The sequence below is a fragment of the Necator americanus genome, chromosome I (genome assembly GCF_031761385.1).
Source record: "Necator americanus strain Aroian chromosome I, whole genome shotgun sequence".
Taxonomy (NCBI): domain Eukaryota; kingdom Metazoa; phylum Nematoda; class Chromadorea; order Rhabditida; family Ancylostomatidae; genus Necator; species Necator americanus.
Genome location: NC_087371.1, coordinates 12,165,794 through 12,189,031, shown reverse-complemented (window position 1 = coordinate 12,189,031; position 23,238 = coordinate 12,165,794). Strand labels below are relative to the sequence as shown.

Sequence of the window (23,238 nt, the reverse complement as noted above, 5' to 3'; positions counted from 1 at the left end):
TTGACAGGCAGTTTAGTCGAGAAGTGAAATTCCGCCGCCTGTGGAATAGCGACGGATGAGTAGATTCTATGCGAACTCTAGCTGAAGGTCGGACAGGGCTCGGATATGTTCAACGACGAGACGCCCCGGTGAAGATGCGGATAGCTGCGTTAGCCCGTAACACCCGTCCGCCGATTAAGTCAAAGTAAGACATTACAAGTAATCATAATCATTGGCAAATAACCTGATAAAAGTTGCGATAATGGAATACAAATTGTTTTTAATGTACGTGGCTACGTAAAATTTTGATTTCTAAAAAATCAACTTGCTGTCAACACCATTAAATCCATACATAACAATTTTTTTGTTTATATTCTATACAAAGTTCAGGACATCTATCAGTTAGCTGTTCAGGTACTCTGTTGAAGAGCCTAGTGATGCTACTTCGTGCTGTCAGTGGATGGGGTAGCGCGGTAGTGCGTCGTAATGCTGTTTTTACCGAAACGGTCAGGAATCAGATTTTTGAATTTAGCGTGAAGGAGTTTAACGGCCAAGTTCTATATCCAGCAATTATGAAATTCTCTGTTTTCACACAAAAGAGCAATTTCGATGGTGTTAATAAGCGAAAAAAAAGATATCTACAGTCGGAAATAGGGATAGTGCAAAGCGAGGTTGCGCGACTTTTTGAGTAACGACGTTCAAAGTGAATCTCATTCACGAATTTCATGCAAGCTCTACCAAAATGCTCCTTCAAACGTTTCTTTCTTGTTATTTTTTTCGCTCCTCTCCCATATAATTGCGCATAGTTAGAATTGGTTCCTAATTTCGGATATAACAAAATTCTTCCTGACATCAGCTGGTCGGGGGCGTACTACGTCAGCCGAACACCATAAGTTCGGTAGGTTTGAATGAGGTGTTACATTGTTGAGGTCTGTAGCGTTCAGGGCTAAAAACTCAACGCATCAAATTCATTTCGTTTCATACACGAAACATGAACATATGCTGCAATTAATTCAGGCTAAGTGTCATTATTCACAAACGTTCACAGATTAGTTCTTCTTATGAAGGTTTTTGCGTACGCGAGCAACCTTCTTTGCAGCACGTCTTCGAGATTTGAACGGTAGCATCATTCCAGTATCGGACAGATGACCATCTTCTAAAAATAATTGCCATTACGTCCTCATAGAAAAACACCATGGTTTTGACCGCTAACCTCTGTGGTAGGAACTGACGTGATTATGAACTGCGGCCGATGGATGGAAGCCACCGTTCTGCAACATAAATGTGTATATTCATAAATTTCAGATACTTTATGGATGGAAAGGAGTGGCCATCGCTTTTCGTGCAGAGAAAGAAAAAACGCACCAAAGCGTATGGATATACGGGAGCTGCGGCCGCTACAACCGGTGCAGCAGCGGCCACAACAGGGGCGTGTGCGGCTACAATTGGAGCGCCTGCAGCAAGGAAGGGCATGTGTTCAGCAACGGGAACGCCTGAAAAAACCTACCGCGTACGAGAAAAGAAAATCAAAAGTATTAGCTAGGTTAACTTTCTTTGTCTAAGATCATTTAAAATAGAAGATTAGAGGATAAAGTGTCTAGCGTCAATTTATCCGCTTCAGATGCCAACGCGTTCACTTCAACTCAGAATCGTTTGAGGTTTGCGAACACGAGTCTAGCCTGTACATGTGACGAATGACGTGTGGGGGCCAAAATATGAGTGAAGTCAGTATTTTTCCTTCCAGAGAAATCTAGCACCGACGACTATTAACTCCGGAAAGATGAAAGGCTTCGGTAGCTTTAGGGCGGCTTCGAACCATCGATCAATCTTGCAGACACCACCGAACATTTCACCGACTTCGCTAAGCCCCGCCCTCATTATTAAAAATATTCATTAGAACGCCTGTGTTTACTGCTACCTGACGTTTGTGCAGGCACACAGACTCAGAGTACACTTATCTTCACTTTTTTCATATGAATAACCTTTGCTTTTGGTTTAAAAAAGTGAAGTACATAGAAATAAAAATCTGAGACCTTCGAAGCCGTGCAAATGCTCGTAGCTTGCATAAGATCTGAAATTAGAACTAATTATTAGTGTGTACAAGAGGAAAAATCCTACAATTTCAAACCTAAAAATACTACTTTAACGGGAGGGAAGACAGAACCTTGCCCTCTATTTCTTCTTACCTTTGACTGAAAACGGCAAGGACAGCAAGTAGAAAATAGAAAAATTGCATTTTGAGGACTGCTGATGATGATACGACAATGCTAGTAGGATTTTATACTCCCACAAGTGCTCATATTTTTTTCGGTGTAATCGAAAAAACCATGACGAAACCTGAATTTCTCAATTAGACGAAGGCAGAGCATCGCACTTGAGTGGTAATACTTTCAAATTCCAGGTACCTTTTCGATTCAAGTGCAATTGTTATTGCTTAACCTTCATTGGGAAAGTATGAACGAACCGAATAGGTCGCCATAAAAAGTACATAGACGTGCAGAATGCTGATCAGGTGTGACTTTTCTAAAGATGAAATCTTTGCAGTTCCTGAGGATCGTTCTGTTCCTTTATCAAGTGATTACAATTCTAATTACTGTTCATAAATCAGTTGCACCCTAGACATTACTTCGGGTGGATTTGAGTTCAAATTGTAATTTGATACATATTTATTTGTAATTAAATTTGATTTCCATGTGTGTTAGAACCGCGGTGATACGCTCAGCTGAATCGCTTATGTGCTATGGATCGTAAATTCATGGACACTGACACATACCAAACACGAATGAGAGGATTCGGACACTTTCCTGAAACTGACCTAAGAAAGCCTTCAATGTGTGTGCCTTGCTTGAGATGACACAAGTGTCGATTCGGGAACGAAACGGGAACTCCCCATCAAGAAATATTTACTCCGAAACATCGTCAACGAGCTTACGTCTTGTCACATTTCGAGGTCCAGTTCATCCCAGGATTTTTATTCCGAATTATGCTCATTTTAGGTATGTCCTCCTTCTAGTGCATCACTCTTTTCGAAACGAAAACTCTGGCTATGACTGCACCTCTTTGTGCTTATAAGTTTAGTGTGTTTTCCTGCGTTTAATTCCTGAATCAACTAACCATCTTGAACGATTTTTCGCTTGATTACCTCGGCTTTCTCTATTCGAAGCATGCTCTTATAGCTTGTGAAAATTTCTGCAACATAAAAGACGTCCATCTACGTTTTTTCACATCTCTCCTTCTTCGATCACTTCTAACGTCAGCAATTTTTATTCGCTGCAATTTTCCTTGCATATGAACGAGCAGAGTAAGTAATACAACGGCAGCGTGTACAGGTTTTCAAGGAGAGAACCAACACTTATAATGTTCTCGTTTCCAGTTTTGAGACAATCTTGGTTATCAGGGTAAAAAGGGTATAGAAAGATTTTATCATTGTATTTTTTTTTTGAAGGCGGAGACCTGTGCTTGTCAGAGGAATGTAAAGTATGAGTTCTGATCCAAGCGATCTCAGCTAAGTGCTTTCCATGTCTACGTTATTGCTCGCTCAGCTGACTGATGATTAGCGCCCTTCACTGCGCTAAAAAAAAATCACTCTCGATCGGTATTTCACGAATGATCGATCAGTAAGATGATCACTATTTGATCTCAGGTGTTTAAAACAGAGCACTGCTTGGAGCGTACTCCCACCTCTTCACTTGAAGTTGAACGACTCGCCCTTTTCAATAGCACCTGTAAATGTGAAATGAAGGTAAGGTTTTCCGCTGCTTGCTAAGAATCAGAATCAATAGGACTTTCGCGAATCGGCAACAAAGTGATCAGCTTCTGATCTCACTGCTCAAGGCGTAGAATTTGCTGAATCCGATGTATGATTTTTTTAATGCCCTTCATTTTGTTGAATGACTCTCTCCTCGCTGCTACTGTGGCATATGTGAACCATGATCAAATTAATGTAAGCAGCGAGATGTATTTTTCAATCGTTCAAGTGTTGATCATGTCGAATGAAGTATTGATGATGTCATTTGATCTCGATCTTACCAGCAGCAGTCGCAAGCACAGAACTGCGTCAGTCATTGTGTCCGTTGTTCTCAGCTCCCATTTTCCATTTTGATTAGGATTCTGATTGATTGCCACCGTCTTCATCAACGTATTGTTGATTCTGTGGTTCTATTTCATCACGTTTCAGCTGCTTTCGGCGCGCGGATCAACTTCAAATCCAATTCGGATTTAAGATGGCATAAGGTGTATAGTTGAGTTGGAATAATTAATCTGTCGAAGTCTTGATAACCGTTTGCAGTTCTCCTGCAGTAGAGGACGAATAGAACTTTCAAATGTTTTTGCAGTGATTTTATCAGGTCTCTCTATCATTTTCATATTAAAGGATACAAGATGAATCGAGTAATGTAATCCTGAAAGCGCTACAAACCATATCGCCAATCATCCCAAAATGAGGTGAGCAGGTTTTCCTCAAAATTAAGTTGTGCTTTTCTAGTTGCACCTAAAGAAATTCCAGATGTTCGTTTAGGTGAACAATGAAAAATGTCAAATGGTTACTTCCAGAGCGGCAGATGGATGGGAGCGATCTTCTCAGAGTATACTGACAAATTCAGGAATTTATTGTTCTTGATTTTTTTTTAAATTTAAACTCTGTAGGTTCGTGAATCCCAATTCGATCCAAAGCATATCCTAAGAAGTCTTCTTTCGTCACTTAGTGGTATTGCAAAAATCGCTTTTCCTTGTATTCGACTGCGACAGCACGAGGAAAGACGTTGTCTACGCACCTTCTATCTGATACTGATAACGAGCCCTTTGTAAGGCACCTACTTTGAAGTGCTGCGAATCTACAAGTTTCTTAGAACTTCTTTCGGATCTCAGTTAGAGAAGCGATCCAGAGTCTAATAAAGAAGCTAGGTGGAAAGCGTGTAAAAAGCCATTTAATGAAGCCTTTAATCAATGATTAGATGTTTAAAAACAGATTTTGGAGCACGAGGTGGGAAGCGACGGTTTCCCTGAAATTACGGTGTGTCGGATTAAAAAAAAGATTAGGCACTTGTTCATCTACATAAACAGCAGTTTTGGCAATAGCGAATCTTGAAGCGGGGGACCGGAATTATGTTACTAGACTGAGTAAGCAATAAATAAGAATAAACACTAATAGATGATTTTCATTGCAATTTGGAACATGTTGGCATAGTGAGCATCTCGAGCATTCGTAAAGTCAGTCTTCTCAGTGCTGGCTTCATGTGTCAGGTCCAGGTCGATTACCTTCTCCAGCGAATGTTACCAGAGGAGTTGGTGGATCTGGTTGGACAGATGTCCATGTGTACGAGCACGTGTTTGATATGTTTCCAGCACATTGACAATGTCGAAATAGGCTCTACGATTTTGCATCAATTCTTCGGCCAAGCCAAGTGGTTGACGTCTCGGGACCATCACTTCTATAAAGAAACGCTCACTTAACCTCGCTATCGTCCCCCCACCTTTGTTCATTTCACTGTTACTCTCCTGATCTTTCTTTCTTTGATTCTTTCCACCATCACTGACTGCATACAGAAGTTATAATCCGAGGTGTTTTGGACGACTAGGTTGCACTGCTCACGAATTTTCTTTCAAAACCACAAAATTTTGGTTTTTGTGATTTTTGGAGGGTCTTTTTGTTATTTACCTCGACACACTATAGATCTCCAAACCGAAGGTTAATATAAGAATCCCAGTAAAAGAAACCGCAGAACAATAATCTTCCAATATGACAGAAGAACTCTTTCTCATTTAAAAAGAAACAGTGGATAGGATCCCATAAGTTCTAACCTCTACGTCTGCTCTGTCAACGGTTCAACACCGTTTAAGCCTAGCATTCGTTTATCCCCTCAGCATTATACGACTTCATATTGATTTCGGAGGACGTATACACTGATTTCGTCATCAGTGCATCCCAGCACGTCATTATACAGATCACATGTACGTTCGTTAACCTCTGCGACTCCGAATTGGAAACTACTAAATTTGCACATCTCACTGGAATTGATCAACATTGGTTTAGAATTTTTTGAAAACACGTTTTTCATAAGCCTGTGGTTGAATATTTTGAGGATTTTCACTCCCATTAAAAGCGACCGACACCAATTTTATGAGATTTGTATAGGTACCCCATTCAGAACAAATGCAAAGCAAAGCAGATTTGGAATCATGATAAAACGATGACTCTTTGACGAAAGAAACATTAATTCCTTTTGTGAGCTTTCTTGTGTACGCGAGCGACTTTCTTTGCAGCACGTCTTCGACCTTTGAATGGGGCAACCATACCAGTGTCGGAAAAATGACCGCTTTCTGTAAATCGCTAACATGAAGAAAGAAAAATTATCCAGCATATTTTCTCGTCTACCTCTTTGGAAGGAGCTGACGTGATTGTGAACTTCAGTCGAAGGATGGAAGTGGTCATGCTGGAAAATATGTTAAGTATACATTTCATTTCATTTCTTTGATTTCTTGATATTTCGATTCTTTGATGGTGCTAAAAAAATTGAAATCAAACGAAATTGAAAGCTCACCACTTCGTAAGGCAGTACAGGTGCAGCAGCTACAGCTGGAGCAGCAACGACTGGGGCAGGAGCAGCTACAGGGATTGCTAAAAAAAAAGTCAATGATGATGTACATTCTCAGCATGCGACGCGACTTCTCCACACATCAAGAATTGAACCAAAACAATCAAAAATAAACAAACGGACCTTCAAATGCGTATTCATGCTCAAAGCTTGCACTCGATCTGAAAAATCGTTTCGGTAAGAACCAGAACAAATGTATTTCCTTCGAACAGTTATTTCTGGGTGATATTCTCTTCCGTCTTTCGTCTTCAAGTTCATTCAGTGAAACTAGGTGGTTCTATAAGTAACAAATCTGTGGATTATGAGATAGGAAAAATCCTTTTCACTACCAATATTTTTCTTTCTAAAATGAACTGACTTAGACTGTAATGAAAGATAGCATAGTGGGGCCCTTCTACAAAATAATATCCAACCTTCCAACGAATGAAACGAGGAGGGCGAGGACGATGTAGAGAGAACTCATCGTAGCACTTGATACTTACTAATCGAAGATGTTCATATTTATACCACATACCATCAATTGCCTTTTTTTGTAAAGTTTCCTAAAGAACTCCTGAGAAAATTGATTTTCACAAGTGAACAGCCAATTTTGCTTGTTTCACATTGAACAAAACCATTTCTTCTAAAATCTCAACTAAAAGCACCATCCAACCACACGCGAGTACGGTTGCATTCTTCGGAGTTGGAGGATTTCTGTCTTCTGGCTGACCTTCTGGTGAGATAAAAAGTGTCTGAAGATCCTACTTTCACTTAAGGAGTTTGCGTACAGTGTGACTGCTATTGGGACTAATCGATTAGTTGCATAAATTCTGGTTCCTTGCTGAAAGTTTCTTTGCAGGAAATGTTTTTATGATCAAGGAAACCTTAGTGCAACAAAGGGTACTAACATTGAAAACAGCCATTTTCCTTCATTACCTAATAGTTCCTCGCAATTATCAGCGCATCTCAACTTGAAAAAAGTCGGGCACTTCAGTGATAGCGACGAACTTAATAATTACCTGTGCAACTCACACAACTGTAAGTTTATTTGGAAAGTTTCTTTTCAAGCATATGAAAAGAAATTCACAAAAGAAATATAGAACCCCCTTCAAGGAAACAGTAATTCGAAAGACGGAAGTAACACGCGGTAAGATGCTGTTACTACTACTGGGATTATTAAGAAACTCACATATTTTCTGTTAAGAAGAAAAGAGAATCGAATGGAAATCACAAAGCGGATAGTTACAACGGTGTGTGAAACCACAACTTTCTCAAACATAATGAAAGTTACGTACAAACTTCTTTATAATGCAATACCAGGAAAAGTAGAAAATTACATAACATGAGCGAGCTAAAGAACTTTTCTTGCAGAAAAAGAAATATTCTCGCATAATATTCTGACATCTCTTCTCTTGCACTTTCATCTGAATATCTTCTAATATGTCACAAGGATGACAAAAGCGATACGAAAGAACGTGATGGACAAGCAACTACGAAGTGGGACAAAAAAAATTAGACCCTTAGTGATGAGGTAACTAGTAATGACAAAATGTAGAGCTGATAATATGAAAAACCAAAAGCTAGTCACTTCGGCGGAACAAAACATAGGCGATTACATATGATACAACAGTAAAAAAGTGAAAATGTTTACAATAGTTACAGATATAAAGAACAAGAAAAGGAGTCTAAGGAGATCTTCCCACAAACCGAGTCAAGGTGAGCTGAGAAGAACACGAGCTATGGATCATTACACAGACTGTAAAACTGTAAAAATACAACTTTAATTTACCAATGCTTACTCGATAGCATTCAGAAAGTAGAGCTGCATAACACCCAGAGTCTGATAGATAAATGATATCTATCAGACTCTGGGTGATAGTCTGATAGATCACAGACATAAAAGGGACATGGATTCTTGTTAGACTCTGTTGAGTGGATGATGATAACTCTGAAACTATATTTCAACAGCGTTCTGATGAAGAACATTCCTCTGTTGAGCGCTCAAAAATCTGAAGGCATTAAGAACCTTGCACTCGATTACAACTACCACCCTGTTATTCTCAGCTTCAAGACAGAAAATTTGCAGAAATGGAACCGAGAAGTTCATTTCTCATTTCAACCAAACGTTTCTCAATTCATGTTGAAGTGCGAACGACGACGAAACTCCATGTCACAAGGTCCATCATAAAATGTATCAAAAGCGACGGTCACCATGATAGAGACAATACTAATCTGGAAGCACATCAACATCTTGCTCAATCCACGTGTGCGACCGGCACCTGAACATTAACAAGTTCAGTGACCTGCGAACGCTTTAAGCGCGGAACCATGGATTGGGTTTTTACTTTGTATTCGGGAAATTAAGGGCCACAATACCGGTAAAAATAAGGGAATCAAAACGAGAACGCCAAAATCTCTTTCTCTGCCTTTTTCATTAGGAGAATTACCGAAGAACTCATTAGCACGTTACACACAATTTTGGAATCCGTGCCTAAGCAACCAGAGAGAAACAATTTGGGTCTCGTGATGGTCAATGTACGATCGATCAAAAATTTATCAAGTTCTGCCAGATTTCGAAGTCTTTTTGAGCTGTTCTCATTAATACCTTCTTTTCAACGCGGTTGACGAAGATAAGATACGCCTAGCTGACTACATAAATCAACGAAGAGCTGTTGCGGCACGCACTCCAGGACGTAGTTCATCGTTTTAAATTGAAAATAGATTTTTTTTCGAGGTAGCGAGACGACGGGCAGTGGGATAGGTCTTCCTATTCAACTTCCTCACCTATGACGTCATGAAGAATAGTCAAGCATTGTCTATTATCTTAAAGGCATCGCCCCACGAATCTGAGGTGGTGCAGATTTCAGGAGTATTCGTATACGGGATGGGAGACTACGGAGATGGAGGTGATTCCGTCCATTTCTGGCTAATTGCCGTAAAAAACGGCCCGGAAGATGCAGCGCCGCACAAGACTGGCGCGCTCCAATCGAACCCCTTGTACAAAATGGTGCGCCAAAACGAATGAAGCCGTATCATCCGGGCCGTTTTTTACGGCAACTAGGAAGAAATGGACGGAATCACCCCCCTCTCCGTGGTCTCCCGTCCTGTATACGAATACTCCACCTGAAATCTGCACCACCTCAGATTTGTGGGGTGATGCCTTTAACAGCATCAAGACGACTTCAAGACGTCGTCGATACTTGATATGAAACCACAATTGGATCCCAACCATATATCGTGTCTAGCTGTAGGCTCTGACTATGCCTCCGTAACTAATTAACTATCAGCAGATGTCTGTCTGTCTCATCAACGCCTTCAACGGAAATCGGATTGGACCAAAAAACGGCGAACTCAGATGATTTCTGTTATCTGGGTCATATCATGTCATAAAGAATAACGACACCTACGAGAAGGACAAAGGACACGCAGAAGAGATAAGCCAACGACAGTTTAAAAAGCTCTTCAACGAACTGTCTATGATCGTTCATCACCATCAAGGAAGTCCAACTGCGATTTATATATCAGCTGTCTGTGTTTCTATGATGCACGAATCGGAAAAATGTGCACCGACGCAGTGACAGCGAAGCCCAATTTCAAAGAGTGGAAGCTGCTGATGGATGCTTAGCTACTTCTGAATGGGAGGGGGGCATGCCATAGTAAAGAACTTCAAAAGTAGATATAGCGGATGGACAACATCGTCATCTTATTGCGGCGTCTAAAGCAGAAACAGAAGATGGTCTTCGTTTCCTTGGTTATGAAATCCGCAAACAACCGTGTTCAACGCGTTTTGGGAATACTCATAGATCAACCATGGGAAAAGCCCTCTAACAGAAAGTCAGAGTTTTTATTGAGGCTGTAAAAGAAAACCTGAGGGTGCTAAGGGTTGAACGCAGGGGGAAACTTCGCATGCGAAACGTAATATTACGCAGGATGTGGATCAGCAGTGAATGTCGTAGATTCCGAGATGAGGGGTGGTTCCTCACATCTCTCCCTAATAGTAGTTTGAAAAAACCAATGGGTTCTCTTCATCTGCCTATTCAAGTGAAACCTATGAATAGGTGGCTGAGGAGACCAGAATGTATATATAGAGGAGCGTTCTAACGTTCCTCGTAGGAACTAAAGCGGCTCCTACGCCGTTTCTTAGGACGATTATTGAGTGGTGAGCGCAACCACTCCTGATCCTCCTCTACAACCCTATCTCTAGCTTTTGCTGTTGATTCCATCAACACGTTAGATTCGCGGTAGGCTGCCTTTAAAGATATGCTTTCAAAAAGAGAAAAACCATTCTAACATAAAGGCGTGCAAAAATCTTGCAGTAAGTATGAAGTTTTAAAGAACTCTAAAACAAAGACTTACGGGTGAAAAACCTTAAGCACCTGCCGTTTCGTTTTGTGCTTGCTGATACTTGCTGATAGCAAAGGTGAGCTTTACAATTGCAGGTCCCTAAAAGGATCTTCAACATGAAACAATGATGGTCGACACAATGCAGAGTTTCCAAATACGGAAAGTATAATACTTCATCAAACTATGGTCATCTCACTCTGTCTTTGTGGAAGAAGTATCTAAATAGTAGAATAGAAATTACGCCAAACATAACCCACTCTAAACCCGGATAATAACATTGGAAAGTGATTTGTAAGCATCAGTGCTTCAGCAGCTTGTTGAGTGCTCGCGAACTCAGCTATTCCCACGGATCCAGATGGTCGTGGGGAAAAGGGTGAAACTTTGGTAGGTTGTGGTGCACCAACTGACTGAAACATCTGAAAAGATGTTCGTTAACTCTTAGCACTATTTAATGCAAATAACCATACAACTTGCCTTGTAAATCATCCCTTTAGTGGTGTAAGGTGGCGCATCCCACCAGAACAACATCGACGTCGGCGACGTGATCCTATTTTTGTTGCAATTTTCAGTAGATGTGTGACGCCCGAATCTTTGTAGGGGGCATGAAGAGTAGAATTCACATGCGGGAAGGCCGTCTGGTAGTCGTTCGCTAAACCATAAAAGGAATAGTGGAACGGAAGATGAACTACATTAGAAAACTGTTGAAAGGAACATACAAGGTGTGTCTGACAGAGTCCGCCCTCCCGAACTCGAATGTAAGCGAACATCCAAAAAGATTTATGTTGTGCAACATCTTCATAGCAGTATTAACCTTAACTACCGCTGCACTTGAAAAAATGAGAATACGAAAATTGCTATAACCAAGAGCTGATAATGATATTAGACTAATGACTTTAAAAAATCACTATGTATTTTCCCTCTGTTTTTCAAAGCTCATTCATTCGTATTAAAAAAAAAACAAAGATCAATCAATGGTGTATTGGCTGTTCTGTTCGATGACCTTTTGCCATCTTGGAGTGAGCTTCAAGATTCCTCCTCCATGCGACGATCTGTACTCATCGGCGAAAAATTGAGTAAAATGCTGATTTACAACCCTATTTTAAATTAATGTTATACCGCGTTCGCCTGGTTGAACACAGTTGGCGCCAACGACTGTACATGATATCATGATGATGTTGGAAGGTACAGTCTCTTCGATCACGATGATTTTCATAGAATCTTTGCAACTGAATCCTATCATAACCATTCCTATTACAATGATATAGGTGGTTTTCTGGTGAGATTCAACTCGAGCAATAATGCTATGTTTTTTCTATATACATTTTGTTCCTTGCGATTCAGCCGTGATCTTATGAACTTTCAAAGTATTTTATGGGACTTAAAAGGCACGGTCTTTGCCACCCTTTAATCCCCAGACCGCACATTGCCCTACAGCCGCCAGCACTGTGGCCGCTACGGGATATTGGTTCTACACATGACACTCACGACTTCTCCTCAGAGATAAATCCCAAATATTCGCACGCTCGCACGGTTTAAATTTTCACGGAACCTTTGATTGCTTGATAGCCATCAAGTGTATGAAAACGATATCTCACCGAGTGTGCGTGAGCAAACTCCACAATCGCTGAATCCCTTTTCCGCATAAAAAGTTTGATCTGAATATCGGGAACAGTCAATATTTTCCCAAACGCAACCCTCCATTCACTTGCTTACCGCTATCACATGTCCGTACATACACAGCAGATTAAACAGCCTGTCGCAGGAAAACATTCCAGTTTTCAGATCAATGCCGTAGACCATCATACACCGTCGGTTTTCCTTAAAAATCAGGCAAGATAAGAATACGTAAGTTCGAATAGAACCGTACAATAGCAAATTATACTGAATAGTTCTAACAGTACTAACAGCGCTCAATGTGGGTAAGAGAATTAACTACTGAGCATCAAAACAGAGGTCTACTCAAGGTTAAACTAAAATCCCCAGCTTGACTGTCACAAATCCAATGAATTCATAAACTCTGGGAGACTCACTCCATATGTGACGTCCGTCGAGCTTCCGTTGATTGAGTGCACACTGTTAAGTTGATCTTTAAAAAATTTGTTTTCAGAATTCTTCTAGTTTGGTTAATTTGTATAATAACATGCTATTTATAATGCTAAGAGCCTACCTGAGGAACCAGGGTTTATAGCAGGAATGACAAAAGCTACTGATGACGCACTAGATGAAACATCGAGCTTAACGTCTACACTGGTGATCTGCTGAGCAGCCTCTTCTGCTGGCGAAGTTTGTAGAGTAGCAGACGGTAAAGAAGGCTGCAAAGGAGCAGCAGCAGCCGACTGAACGAATACAACAACCAAATTAAACTAAAACATGTACCAAAAAATTTGCTCGATAGATACCTCCATGTCACAACTCCATTGCACATACTCATAGTTTTGCGCCTCGTTTTTCGCTGTGACCGACTCAAGGCATTCTGTGACAGTCGGGCAGGTGTCAATTAAATAATAATCCTCTGTTAGTTCATCCTTCACATTTACTGATGGTGGTGATGGCACTCGATGATGTTGTGGACTGGGATCTTTCGTGGTCGCTTAAAGACGCTGTTTTAAACATGAGTCTTTGCTGTTATTCCTTCAAAAATAGCTGACAAAAATTCAGTGTAACGTGAAACACGGTACTAACCAAATGCTTCCACATCCATAGCAGTTTGATCTTCAACACTGTCTGGAGATGAATCATAAGGAACAAGACGAGGCGTTGGCACTAAGAAAATAACGTATGTTAACTGTTTGCTGTCTAAACGTCAAATAGTTAATGCTACCTCTCCACGAAGCTAACTTAAAAAATATGTGAAATATCTAAAATAAATATGTAAAAGATATGTGAAATTTCCTGTAATCGGGTCAAAACGACATGAATCAGAAGTGTAGTTACGGTGCATTTGCGTACGTGCTTGAAACGATGCGATGGTGGCAGCAGCTAGAACCGAGTTGGGACCGTCGCAAGCGGCAGCGTTATCACCAAGGGTTTCAACGCGCTCCTGGCCGCTACGCTCCACCGAAGCGCCTCGGGAGAAGCCGCGTACACAAATGCGTACGTGCTTCATGTCGTTTTGAACCTACTATAGAAATGTAGGGAAAAATATGTCCAGGAAAGATTTTTATCCATTTCTACTCACACAAGTTCATTCAATAGCGAATAACACTGTGTAAGACCTTCCAATTTTCCTTACTATTAACCAGATAAACGAAAAATCAGTTTTAAAGTTGCAACAGAATAAGGATAAATAAAAAACCGCAGCTCACATAACACGCAATAGTTCTTCACTACGGAACGAGTCTACTTACCAGAATTCTTTTCCGACTTTAAATCATACTCCTTCACTCTCCTTGACTGAATGTAATCATAACAGTAATCAGTATTTTCTGATACTGTAAGAGTATTCAACTAAAAAAAGCAATGTTAGTGGAATATGAGATCGATGTTACAAAAAGACATACGGAGGCAAATTCACAATGAATCAAATTACAATCTTCGAAGAAAAAAGCGCCATTGACAGCCAACTTAGCTTCATGAGCTGCTTCAATCGTGTCAAACTCGACGAACACCTTAGAAGATGAAATTTGTAAACTGACATGATCAAGTTGGGAAATAACCAGAATCTTTTAATGCTAAATGCTAGAAACAGAGGAAAACTCTGAACCACTCAAAAAAATCAAAAATTCTAAAGGAAAGTTTCATAAAAGAAGGAAATAAAGTACCAATAATCCTGTTTCGCTTCCTCGTGACAGTGGACTAATTTTTATACGTTCCACAGTACCGAATGGAGAACACGCATTGTAGACGTCCTTGAAAAAGATAGATTCAGGAAAAAGCCAGAATATAGCACCCAAAAAACCACCTCGTCACTCACCTGAACCTTGACTTCCTTCTGAATATTACTCACTGACATCACAATAACTTTATTCGGTTCGCGCCTTTCAAGTGCGTCACGATCAAGGATATGATGGAGCGAATACATCATAAACACTTCGTTACCGCAGATACAGAGAGCATTGTCGTAGCCATACTTCACGCATGATTCAGCCCCTGGATTGGTGCAAGTGCGTAACAGATAAAAGGAATAAAGGGTGGAGTGTGTTTATTTGTCAGAGAAAAAGAATTTTAGAGATGCTACACATTAATTTGAGTTTCTGCGAGACTGAAATGGAAGGGTTCAATTAAGCTTGAAATCAATTTTGCAAGTTGTTCACGAGAGAAACAGACAAGAATCGAACTTCTTATGGAGCAGCCATGTGCAACTTTTCGAGTAGTTTTTTCAACGAAAACGAGTACAGACAGTTTGATAAAGGTCGGATCCTATGGGACTTCATGTCAAAGCGAATGGCGACGAAATTAAGTGAAAGTAAGCATAAAAAGTAAAAGATATTACATACAGAATGAAAAAGTGCAGGACGCAAACAAACCGGGATGATTCACCTTCTTCATCTTCAAACTCGACGAAAGCCCAACCTTGTTTGGAGTGGAACTTCACGTAGGAAATGGAACCAAAACGAGACAAGCTGTCTATAAGATCAGCCGTAATAGCCTAAAGATAAAATGATAATTAAGTTCTAGAATCAAATTCAAGGACAAATTAAGGTATTAAAAACTGCACTATCCAGAAATAACACAATCATTTCTATAACTAATAGAAAGAATAAAATAACAAAGATTTCGTTTTAAACGTAAGAAATGAATCCAGGAATTGACTGTTATTTGCACGAAAAACAAATCGAATCCACAATTTTTCACGAAAAATGAATAAAAGGCTTGAAAATAGAAGAATGTATCGAAAGGAAAGAAGAGTTTTAGAGGAAATAAAAAAAGAGAGAACAAAAGATCGATCTGTGCAAAAACATAATTAAAATTATATCTGAAATTTCTTAATGGTACAGTTTTCGGTTATTAGACAGAACAAACCGCAAATTTCAATCCCTAAGTCACTCACATACAGAAAGAAATAAAAAGAAAGAAATATACAGAGAAATAACGCTTTTATCCAATCTCATTTAAGTTACTGAATAGAATTCCACAGACCAGTATACTCTATAGACTTTAAAAAGGAGAAAGACAATTGGGAAAAAAATGATTAATTTTAGAATAAGAATATTAATCTAACACTACTCACATTCTCAGGAAGCCCTCTAACAAGCACAACACACGATTTATACCGAGAATCTGTAGTCCGTGTTCGCCGTGATTTTTCAACCAACGCAAATGCCTTGGGAGCATCCACTGCCAAACAAAAACGTTTAGCACTTGGCTCCGGCGCTTCAGCGTCCAGTCCTTTAGACTGTCTACAATAATGAGAGAGGATAGGCACAAGCAAGCTTCATGATGAGTTCCCAGATCAAAACAAAAACAAAGAAACAGAAAACACAAAATGATGGGAGAATCTTAAGTAAATGCGTAAAATACCACACCTCAAGGTATCCTCAGGTTCATTTTTAACTGTGGCTCGCTTTTTCCTTTTTCCGTCTGCACCCATTGACAGCAAGTAGAACAGAGTTTCAAAACTTAACCGCCAATACCAAAAAAAAGTGTAACAGTAAATATTGATGTCAAATGAATATCAATAATAAATATCACGTAAAAAGTCAAATACAATAGAAGAATTGTACAAACAGAGCAGAGGTGTCTGTTAGTAACTACTTTTTGATCAAATACTTTACAAGCCATAAGCTCTGACACAACATAGTAGGGTCAAAGCGACATGAACCCCGGTGCAATTACGTAAGTGGGAGCGCACGAAGCGGCGCGACGGAGCGTAGCGGTTAGAGTATAGAAGGGACCCTTGCTGGCAAAGTTGTTGCAGTTCGCGATGGTACCATTTCGATTCCAACAAGGACAAAATGCAGTTGGAGAGGAACTCAGTGGCGCCCTTACTTTTCGAATTAAATAACAACATCAATCGGGGCTCGAATATCTAAGCATTAGTCTTACAACGTGACATGTAAGTTAAAGTTACTGAAAGAAAAAGTAAGTTCGAGCGTCGACAAATAGGAATACCACTGAGTGCCCCCCTCCCCCCCCCCTTAGATTTTCCCCATTTACATTTTACATTTTCCCCTCCAACCGCTATCTCCACCGCACCGCTCCGCGCGCTGCCACTTACGCAACTGCACCGTGCATCATGTCGTTTTGACTCTACTATGTAGGCATACACATTGAAAACAACGATTGTTGGAAGACATTATACACATGTCAGATCAAACAGCATGACAACTACCCGATCTACATAAACTTAGTTTGTGCGATCGCCTAAACTGCGTCACTCGCATCATCGCGACTCAAAGTTTTGAAATTAACAGCCTCCACTTTATCGTAATCAACCTACCGAGGACCTCTGAGTAAGAAGTTAACCGGAAGGTTAGATTAACCTCCCCAAATGATGAGATGCGCCTAAAACCTAGAACATATGACTTCCATTTTTGCTCTTTGCACCTATAAACGCGAATTTTATGGGAAGACGACTGAAGAGCATATTGATAGAGGGAGTAAAGAAGGAAATAATGACTAATTCATTCAGAAAGATTTGTGCGGATACCATCCTAAAACCACCTGAGAACGCAAGAAAAAAAAGTTTGATGAGAAGGGTCAAAAAGCGCCAGAAGTGCTCCTCAGTAAATATTTCACCGCCACGAAAGGACGATGAGCTAGCTGCCCAACAGTCCAGCCATCTGAATTAATTCGAAATACCCTCAAACGTTGCACAAGTCACCGGTCACCTATTCATTTCAACGTCGTGCAAGGATCATCGTACGTTATTTCGTTTTGAGACCTTCAACATGGCCGGCCGCTGTCTGCCTTCAAAAATAGAGGGTTCGACGTTCTTCGTGTTCGGGAGATCGATCACTGATATGTTAATTTCGTGGACATGTGCAAATCAGAAGGATCAGTAAATCGATAAAAATGGCGAGGGTTCCGCTGTAACTTAACGAATGTATGGGAAGGACATTCACGTGACAAACATATCCCGACAATGTTGTTACATCCAAAATCTTAGTTTCGTCTCCAAATCGTAAAGAAGCAGTGACTGTAGATGTAACATCTCAGACAGATTTAATTTGAGTGGAAAAGAGATGGATTTCCCACATCCGTAGAAGATGCTGAGAATGACGAGCCGTTACTGCCAAAAATGTTCACTACCTCCCTTATTACTTGAAGTCGGTAGAAGCGTGGTAAGGGAAAGTCAAGTAGTGGTGGACTCTCCGCTCATACGCGTCTACGCATTAATAGGTAACGATAAACTTGTGGAGGAAAGAAAAATCAATGTCTCTATCTCCGAATTTCACGCCGGAAAGACACAAGCGGTGATCGGACCTGGAACTAAACGTCAATCCTCGAAAGAGGTCAAGCACTAATAGCACTTCTGCATTGAATGCGACTTCCTTTAATCGACACCATGATTGAAAAAATCAACTCCATCTCAATAGACTGACAGTTACCTAACTCTTCTTCGATTTTCCAAATAGTAGCGCAGTGCAGATTTCTTCTCTCTTCACGTGTGTCGTCGCCTCTATGCTTGATTTCAAAAAATCTAAACTGTGCCAAAGTAGCCCTCAAGAGTTCTTAACGAAAAGGATAACACAACAAAAAAGCATAGACACCTTCAATCTGAAGAAAGTTTGCTAATAAATTTCGAGAATGGAAGCAATAGCCCTGAAGAAGTGGATTTAGGCGGTGGCTAGGTTTGGGGGTGAGTAGCCCCGATAAACGATTTGGGCGCGACAGTAGTAGGTCAAAAACGGCTGCGCATCCGCGCCGCCTGTGGATAACAAACTCCATTTGCCATAGTCGGAATCAACAATCGTCACATATGGTCGGGTCAAAACGACATGAAGCTCGTTGCAGTTGCGTAGGCGGCTGCGCTCGCAGCAGTGCAGTGAAGCGCAGCGATTGGGGTTCATGGACACGGAGAATCTCTGGAGAATAGCACCACTCACTGTCGCAGTCCGCGATGGTGCCTCCTCGATCCTAACCAATAGCTTAGAGGCGTCAACCCTCGAATCTGAGGTGGTACGGATTTTAGGTGGAGTATTCGTATACGGGATCGTAGATTAAGGGGAGGGGGGTGATTCCGTCCATTTCTTCCTAATTGCCGTGAAAAACGGCCCGGACGATACGGCTTCGAGCGGTCCGGCGCGCTATTCTCTACAACGAGTTCGATTGGGGCGCGCCAGCCGTGTGCACACGCCGCATCTTCCGGACCGTTTTTTGGTCAATTAGCAAGAAATGGACGGAATCACCCACCTCTCCATAATCTACAACCGTATAGGCATAACCCACCTGAAATCCGCAGCATCCCAAATCCGTGGGGTGATGCCTTTAACGGTGCCGCCTCGTGCGCAGCCGCTTACGTAACTGCACCGAGATTCATGTCGTTTTGACCAAGCTCTACGCACACGCATGCAGGTCCTGGGCAGAATAACTTATTCACAACTGCGCAACCTCTGCAAAGTGTACAATCGGATCAAGAACTCTTTATGTCCGTCGTGGACCTTCTGTGGCTACTTTTTTTCCGGAACGATCCCTTAACGCTGCAGCCTAACAGTACGGCAATGACCTCGGTAGATAGCGATGATTTTGACCGTACTGCCTTGGTAAGTCAAACGAGTTCAGACTTTTCTGCACATGATAGTAGGGTATTCTTAATGAGGTATCGCAGCATTCCTTTACATCAAGACATTTCCTAACTGTCTTCGACGCCGTCTGACGCGAATGCTTCCTCTTTGAGGGGTCACAGAAACTCTAACTGCTCAAAAGACGAAAAACTGCTGGTCCGCTCTATAAATAGTCGATTTCAGATGACCGACAAACCTGATAGACTTAAATGACGCACGCTAAGCACATAAACTTTCAGCAGTCATGAACTATCGATTGAGGTCTGAGTTTATTTGCGTTAACTCGATTATTTTTATCTCCTGACCGCTTTGCTGACAATTCTGCACTGCACTGACGCCTTTCTCAATTGCAAGTTACCATCTTGTAATTAAAGGCAGCATACCACGAATCTGAGGTGGTACGGATTTAAGGTGTAGTATCTGTATACGGGGTCGTAGATTATGAAGACCAGGGTGGTTCCGCTCATCTCTCCCTGAATCACTGCAAGCAGCCGGCCCCTGAATGCTGTTTTGCACGAACTCTTCTATTGCAGCGCGCCACCTTTGCACGCGTAGCGTCCCTCACTGCCTATCGGGGCAGTCCGAATTGACTTTCGACGAATCGCAGAGCGGAGGCGGTGCAAGGGGTGGAGCGTTGCAATAGATGGCGTCGTACGAAACAGCATTCTGGAGGCGGCTGTTCGCAGTGATGCAGGGAGAGATGAACGGAACTATCCCCGTCTGCATAATCCACGACCTCGAATACGGATGCTCCACATGAAATCCGCACCACCTCAGATTTGTGGTATGCTGCCTTTAAGAATTGTTTACATTCCTAATATAAGCTCAAGGGAAGCGTGTTGTTGTTAGGAAATTGAAGTAGTGCTCGATTGAAAATATAGAGTTCGGGGTGTAGGTGTTGGTGAATATAACTGTGATCCCGCTCAATTTCCCCTGATGGCCCTGAAATACGGTGTGGGAAACAGCGATTGTTCCCACGAGTTACGTGAAGACGCTCCACCCTTCTACACGGTCCGCGTCCACGAGCGAGCGATCGAAGATCAATGTGGTCTCCTCAGCTGTCCATTGGTGAATGCGCCAGTGAACATGCTATGAGGGGATCGGAGCGTATCCAAAGGCGCGTTCTAACGTACCTCGTAGGAACAAACGACGTTACCACACCATTTTTCAGGAAAATTAAGGGAACTTGAGCGAGACCACTGTCACATTCATGATCTGGACCTCAACCGCTACATTTTCCATCAGGTTTCCACACTATATCGATTTCGTGATGTGCTGCCTTTAACTCACGTACCAAACATATAACCTTGGAAAGTGAGTTACCTGCTAATTTTACATTTATAGTAGGGTCAAAGCGGCATGAAGCACGAACGCAATTGCGTACGCGACTTCTCTGGAGGCGCTTCGATGGAGCGTCGCGGTTAGCAGCCTGGTGAAACCCTTGCTGGCACCACCCATCGGTGCACTTTGCGACGGTCCCACCTCGGTCCCAGCTGCTGCTAACACCGCGCCGTTTCGAGCGCGCACGCAAATGCACCCCAAGCACACTAGTGATTCATGTCGTTTTGACCCGGCTATACCTTCACGGAGTAGTAGGTAAGTTCATCCTACCTGCAAAGTCTATGTATTGTTGATGCGTAAGTCCATTCTTTTTTACTCGAATTTTTTTTTATTTGGCAGTGGTTCAACTAATTCTACATGGAAGAATTTCCCCCTGCATAACATATCAAATGTATGCTAGCGTATAAAAAGCTGAACAATTTTTTTTTACTCTTTTCCTTCCTGGGCTCAACAGCTTTAGAATTAGGAGATAGATTAATTAATAAATAAATGGTAAATACGTGAGGATGCCAGACAGCTTTATGTGTGGAAATTTATGCAAGAACATACAATGCGATAAGGACGTTTTAATTTGTGGTGTAATACTGCGTAAGCGGTTACGTACAATGCGGTACGGTCTCAAACCGCTCGCAGACGACTATGAGCCTAGCGTTGTAGCGGATGGTGGTTCTCTTCCAGCTTCAAAACGCTGTTAAGTGAAAGCCTTACTGTACAGATATCTGCTGTGAATAAGTAAGAAGTAGACCCGGACGATCATGAATTTTTGACCGCACAGCATCTCTCGAATGCTCTTCCAACTACACTTTTTTGTGCATCCAATTTGATCCTAACCAATAGCTTAGAGGCGTCAACCCTCGAATCTGAGGTGGTACGGGTTTTAGGTGGAGTATTCGTATACGGGATCGTAGATTAAGGGGAGGGGGGTGATTCCGTCCATTTCTTCCTAATTGCCGTGAAAAACGGTCCGGACGATACGGCTTCGAGCGGTCCGGCGCGCTATTCTCTACCACGAGTTCGATTGGAGCGCGCCAGCCGTGTGCACACGCCGCATCTTCCGGGCCGTTTTTTGGCCAATTAGTAAGAAATGGACGGAATCACCCACCTCTCCATAATCTACAACCGTATAGGACGATCATGAATTTTTGACCGCACAGCATCTCTCGAATGCTCTTCCAACTACACTTTTTTGTGCATCCAATTTGATCTCTTTTTTTCAAAACTAAGGCGCAAATCAGGAACTCAACTTGTTCGTCGGCGTTCTCCGATCGGACGTTCTTTAAACTCAGCATAGCGCAAAATGGTAACGTCGAGAATATTTAAACTTGTGGCATTAAATGGATGAAAGTTTGTAAAAAATGAAAATTGGCTGTTCACTACATTTTTTCCCAGGTTATTGTTTTCGATTATCGTTTTTTTAGCACCAGTAGAGGAGCGCTGTATTGATTGATCACAGTGGAAAGACGATTTTTTTCTCGAATTGAAAATGCGATGCGATATAAGGTTAAAAATGGAGGTAAGGCATGGAGGTACAGTATAGCATTGAAATGTCGGCGTTACTCTCAATCCCTTTCACCTCTATAGTTGAAAATCATAATATCTTACACAATTAGTAGTAACATATTCGATACATCAGTACTATGCTGCTTTACTGCTGCTATGGTGTTGGTATGTAGCTACAGTGACATACCGTATTAGTCCAGGCGATGCGAAATACAGAAAATTCTCGAAACTTTTCTGGAAATGATTTGAAAAAGGGAATAAAACTGAAAATTTCATCTTCTTTTTCAAAAATTTCGTTGTCACTTGGCATGTTGCTGGTGCAGCATCTCAGCAACATAACAGCAGCAGCAACTTTTCTAAGCAGTAGATTCTAGGAGCAGAACATCTCGGTTGCGGCTTGATCGCAACACCCATAGAGCACAAAATTTGTAGCTCGCAAAGATTTCCAACGAATAAACTCGGCAGCGACAGACAACGAACTAATAGGTCTTTTGTAGGTAAACGATAATTCTGGAATTTGATACATTTCCAAATAATTGTAACCAGCTGGAAACCGGGTGTGATCGTCTAGTACTATCTATTCTAGTCATGAATCAACATTGATAACTAATGCAACTTTTGTTCGCATAATCATAGCGTAGAGTTTAGTCAGGAATGATTTTCAAAAGCGGTCTTAATCTTCTGGAAGCTATTTTTAGCCACACACAGACCAATGGTCCTCAAATCCTCGACCAGCCGGTCCCGACCGATGGTGCGTACTCTGAATTCATTCACCTCGCCTCGTGCCTCTACCACCTTCAACTCTGCTCTTTCTCCTCCCCGCTGATGTTGCGCCG

General features: G+C 41.5%; 5 protein-coding genes across 10 annotated transcripts; 2 read left to right on the top strand and 3 right to left on the bottom strand.

Annotated features, from left to right (window-relative positions):
• Positions 1-1,028: 1,028 nt before the first annotated feature.
• On the bottom strand, positions 1,029-2,215 carry RB195_005248 (uncharacterized protein; the record flags this gene model as incomplete). 2 transcript variants are annotated; one of them, XM_064177624.1, is made up of 5 exons in its annotated part: positions 1,029-1,135; positions 1,193-1,250; positions 1,345-1,472; positions 2,013-2,050; positions 2,166-2,215. In XM_064177624.1, 5 exons carry the CDS (start codon positions 2,213-2,215, stop codon positions 1,029-1,031), a joined length of 381 nt encoding a protein of 126 aa, XP_064034747.1. The 2 variants fall into 2 exon arrangements, with proteins under 2 accessions (XP_064034747.1, XP_064034748.1); XM_064177623.1 differs by lacking the exons at positions 2,013-2,050; positions 2,166-2,215 and having other exon boundaries at positions 1,345-1,452.
• A 1,749-nt stretch (positions 2,216-3,964) lies between these two features.
• Positions 3,965-4,363, top strand: RB195_005247 (uncharacterized protein; the record flags this gene model as incomplete). The annotated part of the gene is made up of 3 exons (XM_064177622.1): positions 3,965-4,035; positions 4,086-4,212; positions 4,352-4,363. 3 exons carry the CDS (start codon positions 3,965-3,967, stop codon positions 4,361-4,363), a joined length of 210 nt encoding a protein of 69 aa, XP_064034746.1.
• Positions 4,364-4,502: 139 nt separating this feature from the next.
• Positions 4,503-4,785, top strand: RB195_005246 (uncharacterized protein; the record flags this gene model as incomplete). Its single annotated transcript, XM_064177621.1, has 2 exons — positions 4,503-4,562; positions 4,624-4,785. The coding sequence occupies 2 exons, from the start codon at positions 4,503-4,505 to the stop codon at positions 4,783-4,785; spliced, it is 222 nt and encodes a 73-aa protein (XP_064034745.1).
• A 1,405-nt stretch (positions 4,786-6,190) lies between these two features.
• RB195_005245 (uncharacterized protein) lies at positions 6,191-7,245 on the bottom strand (the record flags this gene model as incomplete). 3 transcript variants are annotated; one of them, XM_064177618.1, is made up of 6 exons in its annotated part: positions 6,191-6,297; positions 6,353-6,410; positions 6,519-6,595; positions 6,696-6,849; positions 6,986-7,114; positions 7,225-7,245. In XM_064177618.1, the coding sequence occupies 6 exons, from the start codon at positions 7,243-7,245 to the stop codon at positions 6,191-6,193; spliced, it is 546 nt and encodes a 181-aa protein (XP_064034742.1). The 3 variants fall into 3 exon arrangements, with proteins under 3 accessions (XP_064034742.1, XP_064034743.1, XP_064034744.1); XM_064177619.1 differs by lacking the exon at positions 7,225-7,245 and having other exon boundaries at positions 6,986-7,084; XM_064177620.1 differs by lacking the exon at positions 7,225-7,245 and having other exon boundaries at positions 6,696-6,733; positions 6,986-7,035.
• A 1,436-nt stretch (positions 7,246-8,681) lies between these two features.
• RB195_005244 (uncharacterized protein) lies at positions 8,682-16,425 on the bottom strand (the record flags this gene model as incomplete). Of its 3 annotated transcripts, none has more annotated exons than XM_064177616.1 (18): positions 8,682-8,830; positions 10,928-10,994; positions 11,153-11,311; positions 11,370-11,544; positions 11,612-11,706; positions 12,491-12,550; positions 12,609-12,713; positions 12,926-12,981; positions 13,063-13,231; positions 13,295-13,485; positions 13,578-13,658; positions 14,243-14,342; positions 14,396-14,503; positions 14,657-14,743; positions 14,809-14,984; positions 15,375-15,483; positions 16,066-16,234; positions 16,361-16,425. In XM_064177616.1, the coding sequence occupies 18 exons, from the start codon at positions 16,423-16,425 to the stop codon at positions 8,682-8,684; spliced, it is 2,121 nt and encodes a 706-aa protein (XP_064034739.1). The 3 variants fall into 3 exon arrangements, with proteins under 3 accessions (XP_064034739.1, XP_064034740.1, XP_064034741.1); XM_064177617.1 differs by having other exon boundaries at positions 13,063-13,207; XM_064177615.1 differs by lacking the exon at positions 8,682-8,830 and having other exon boundaries at positions 10,920-10,994.
• Positions 16,426-23,238: the final 6,813 nt, after the last annotated feature.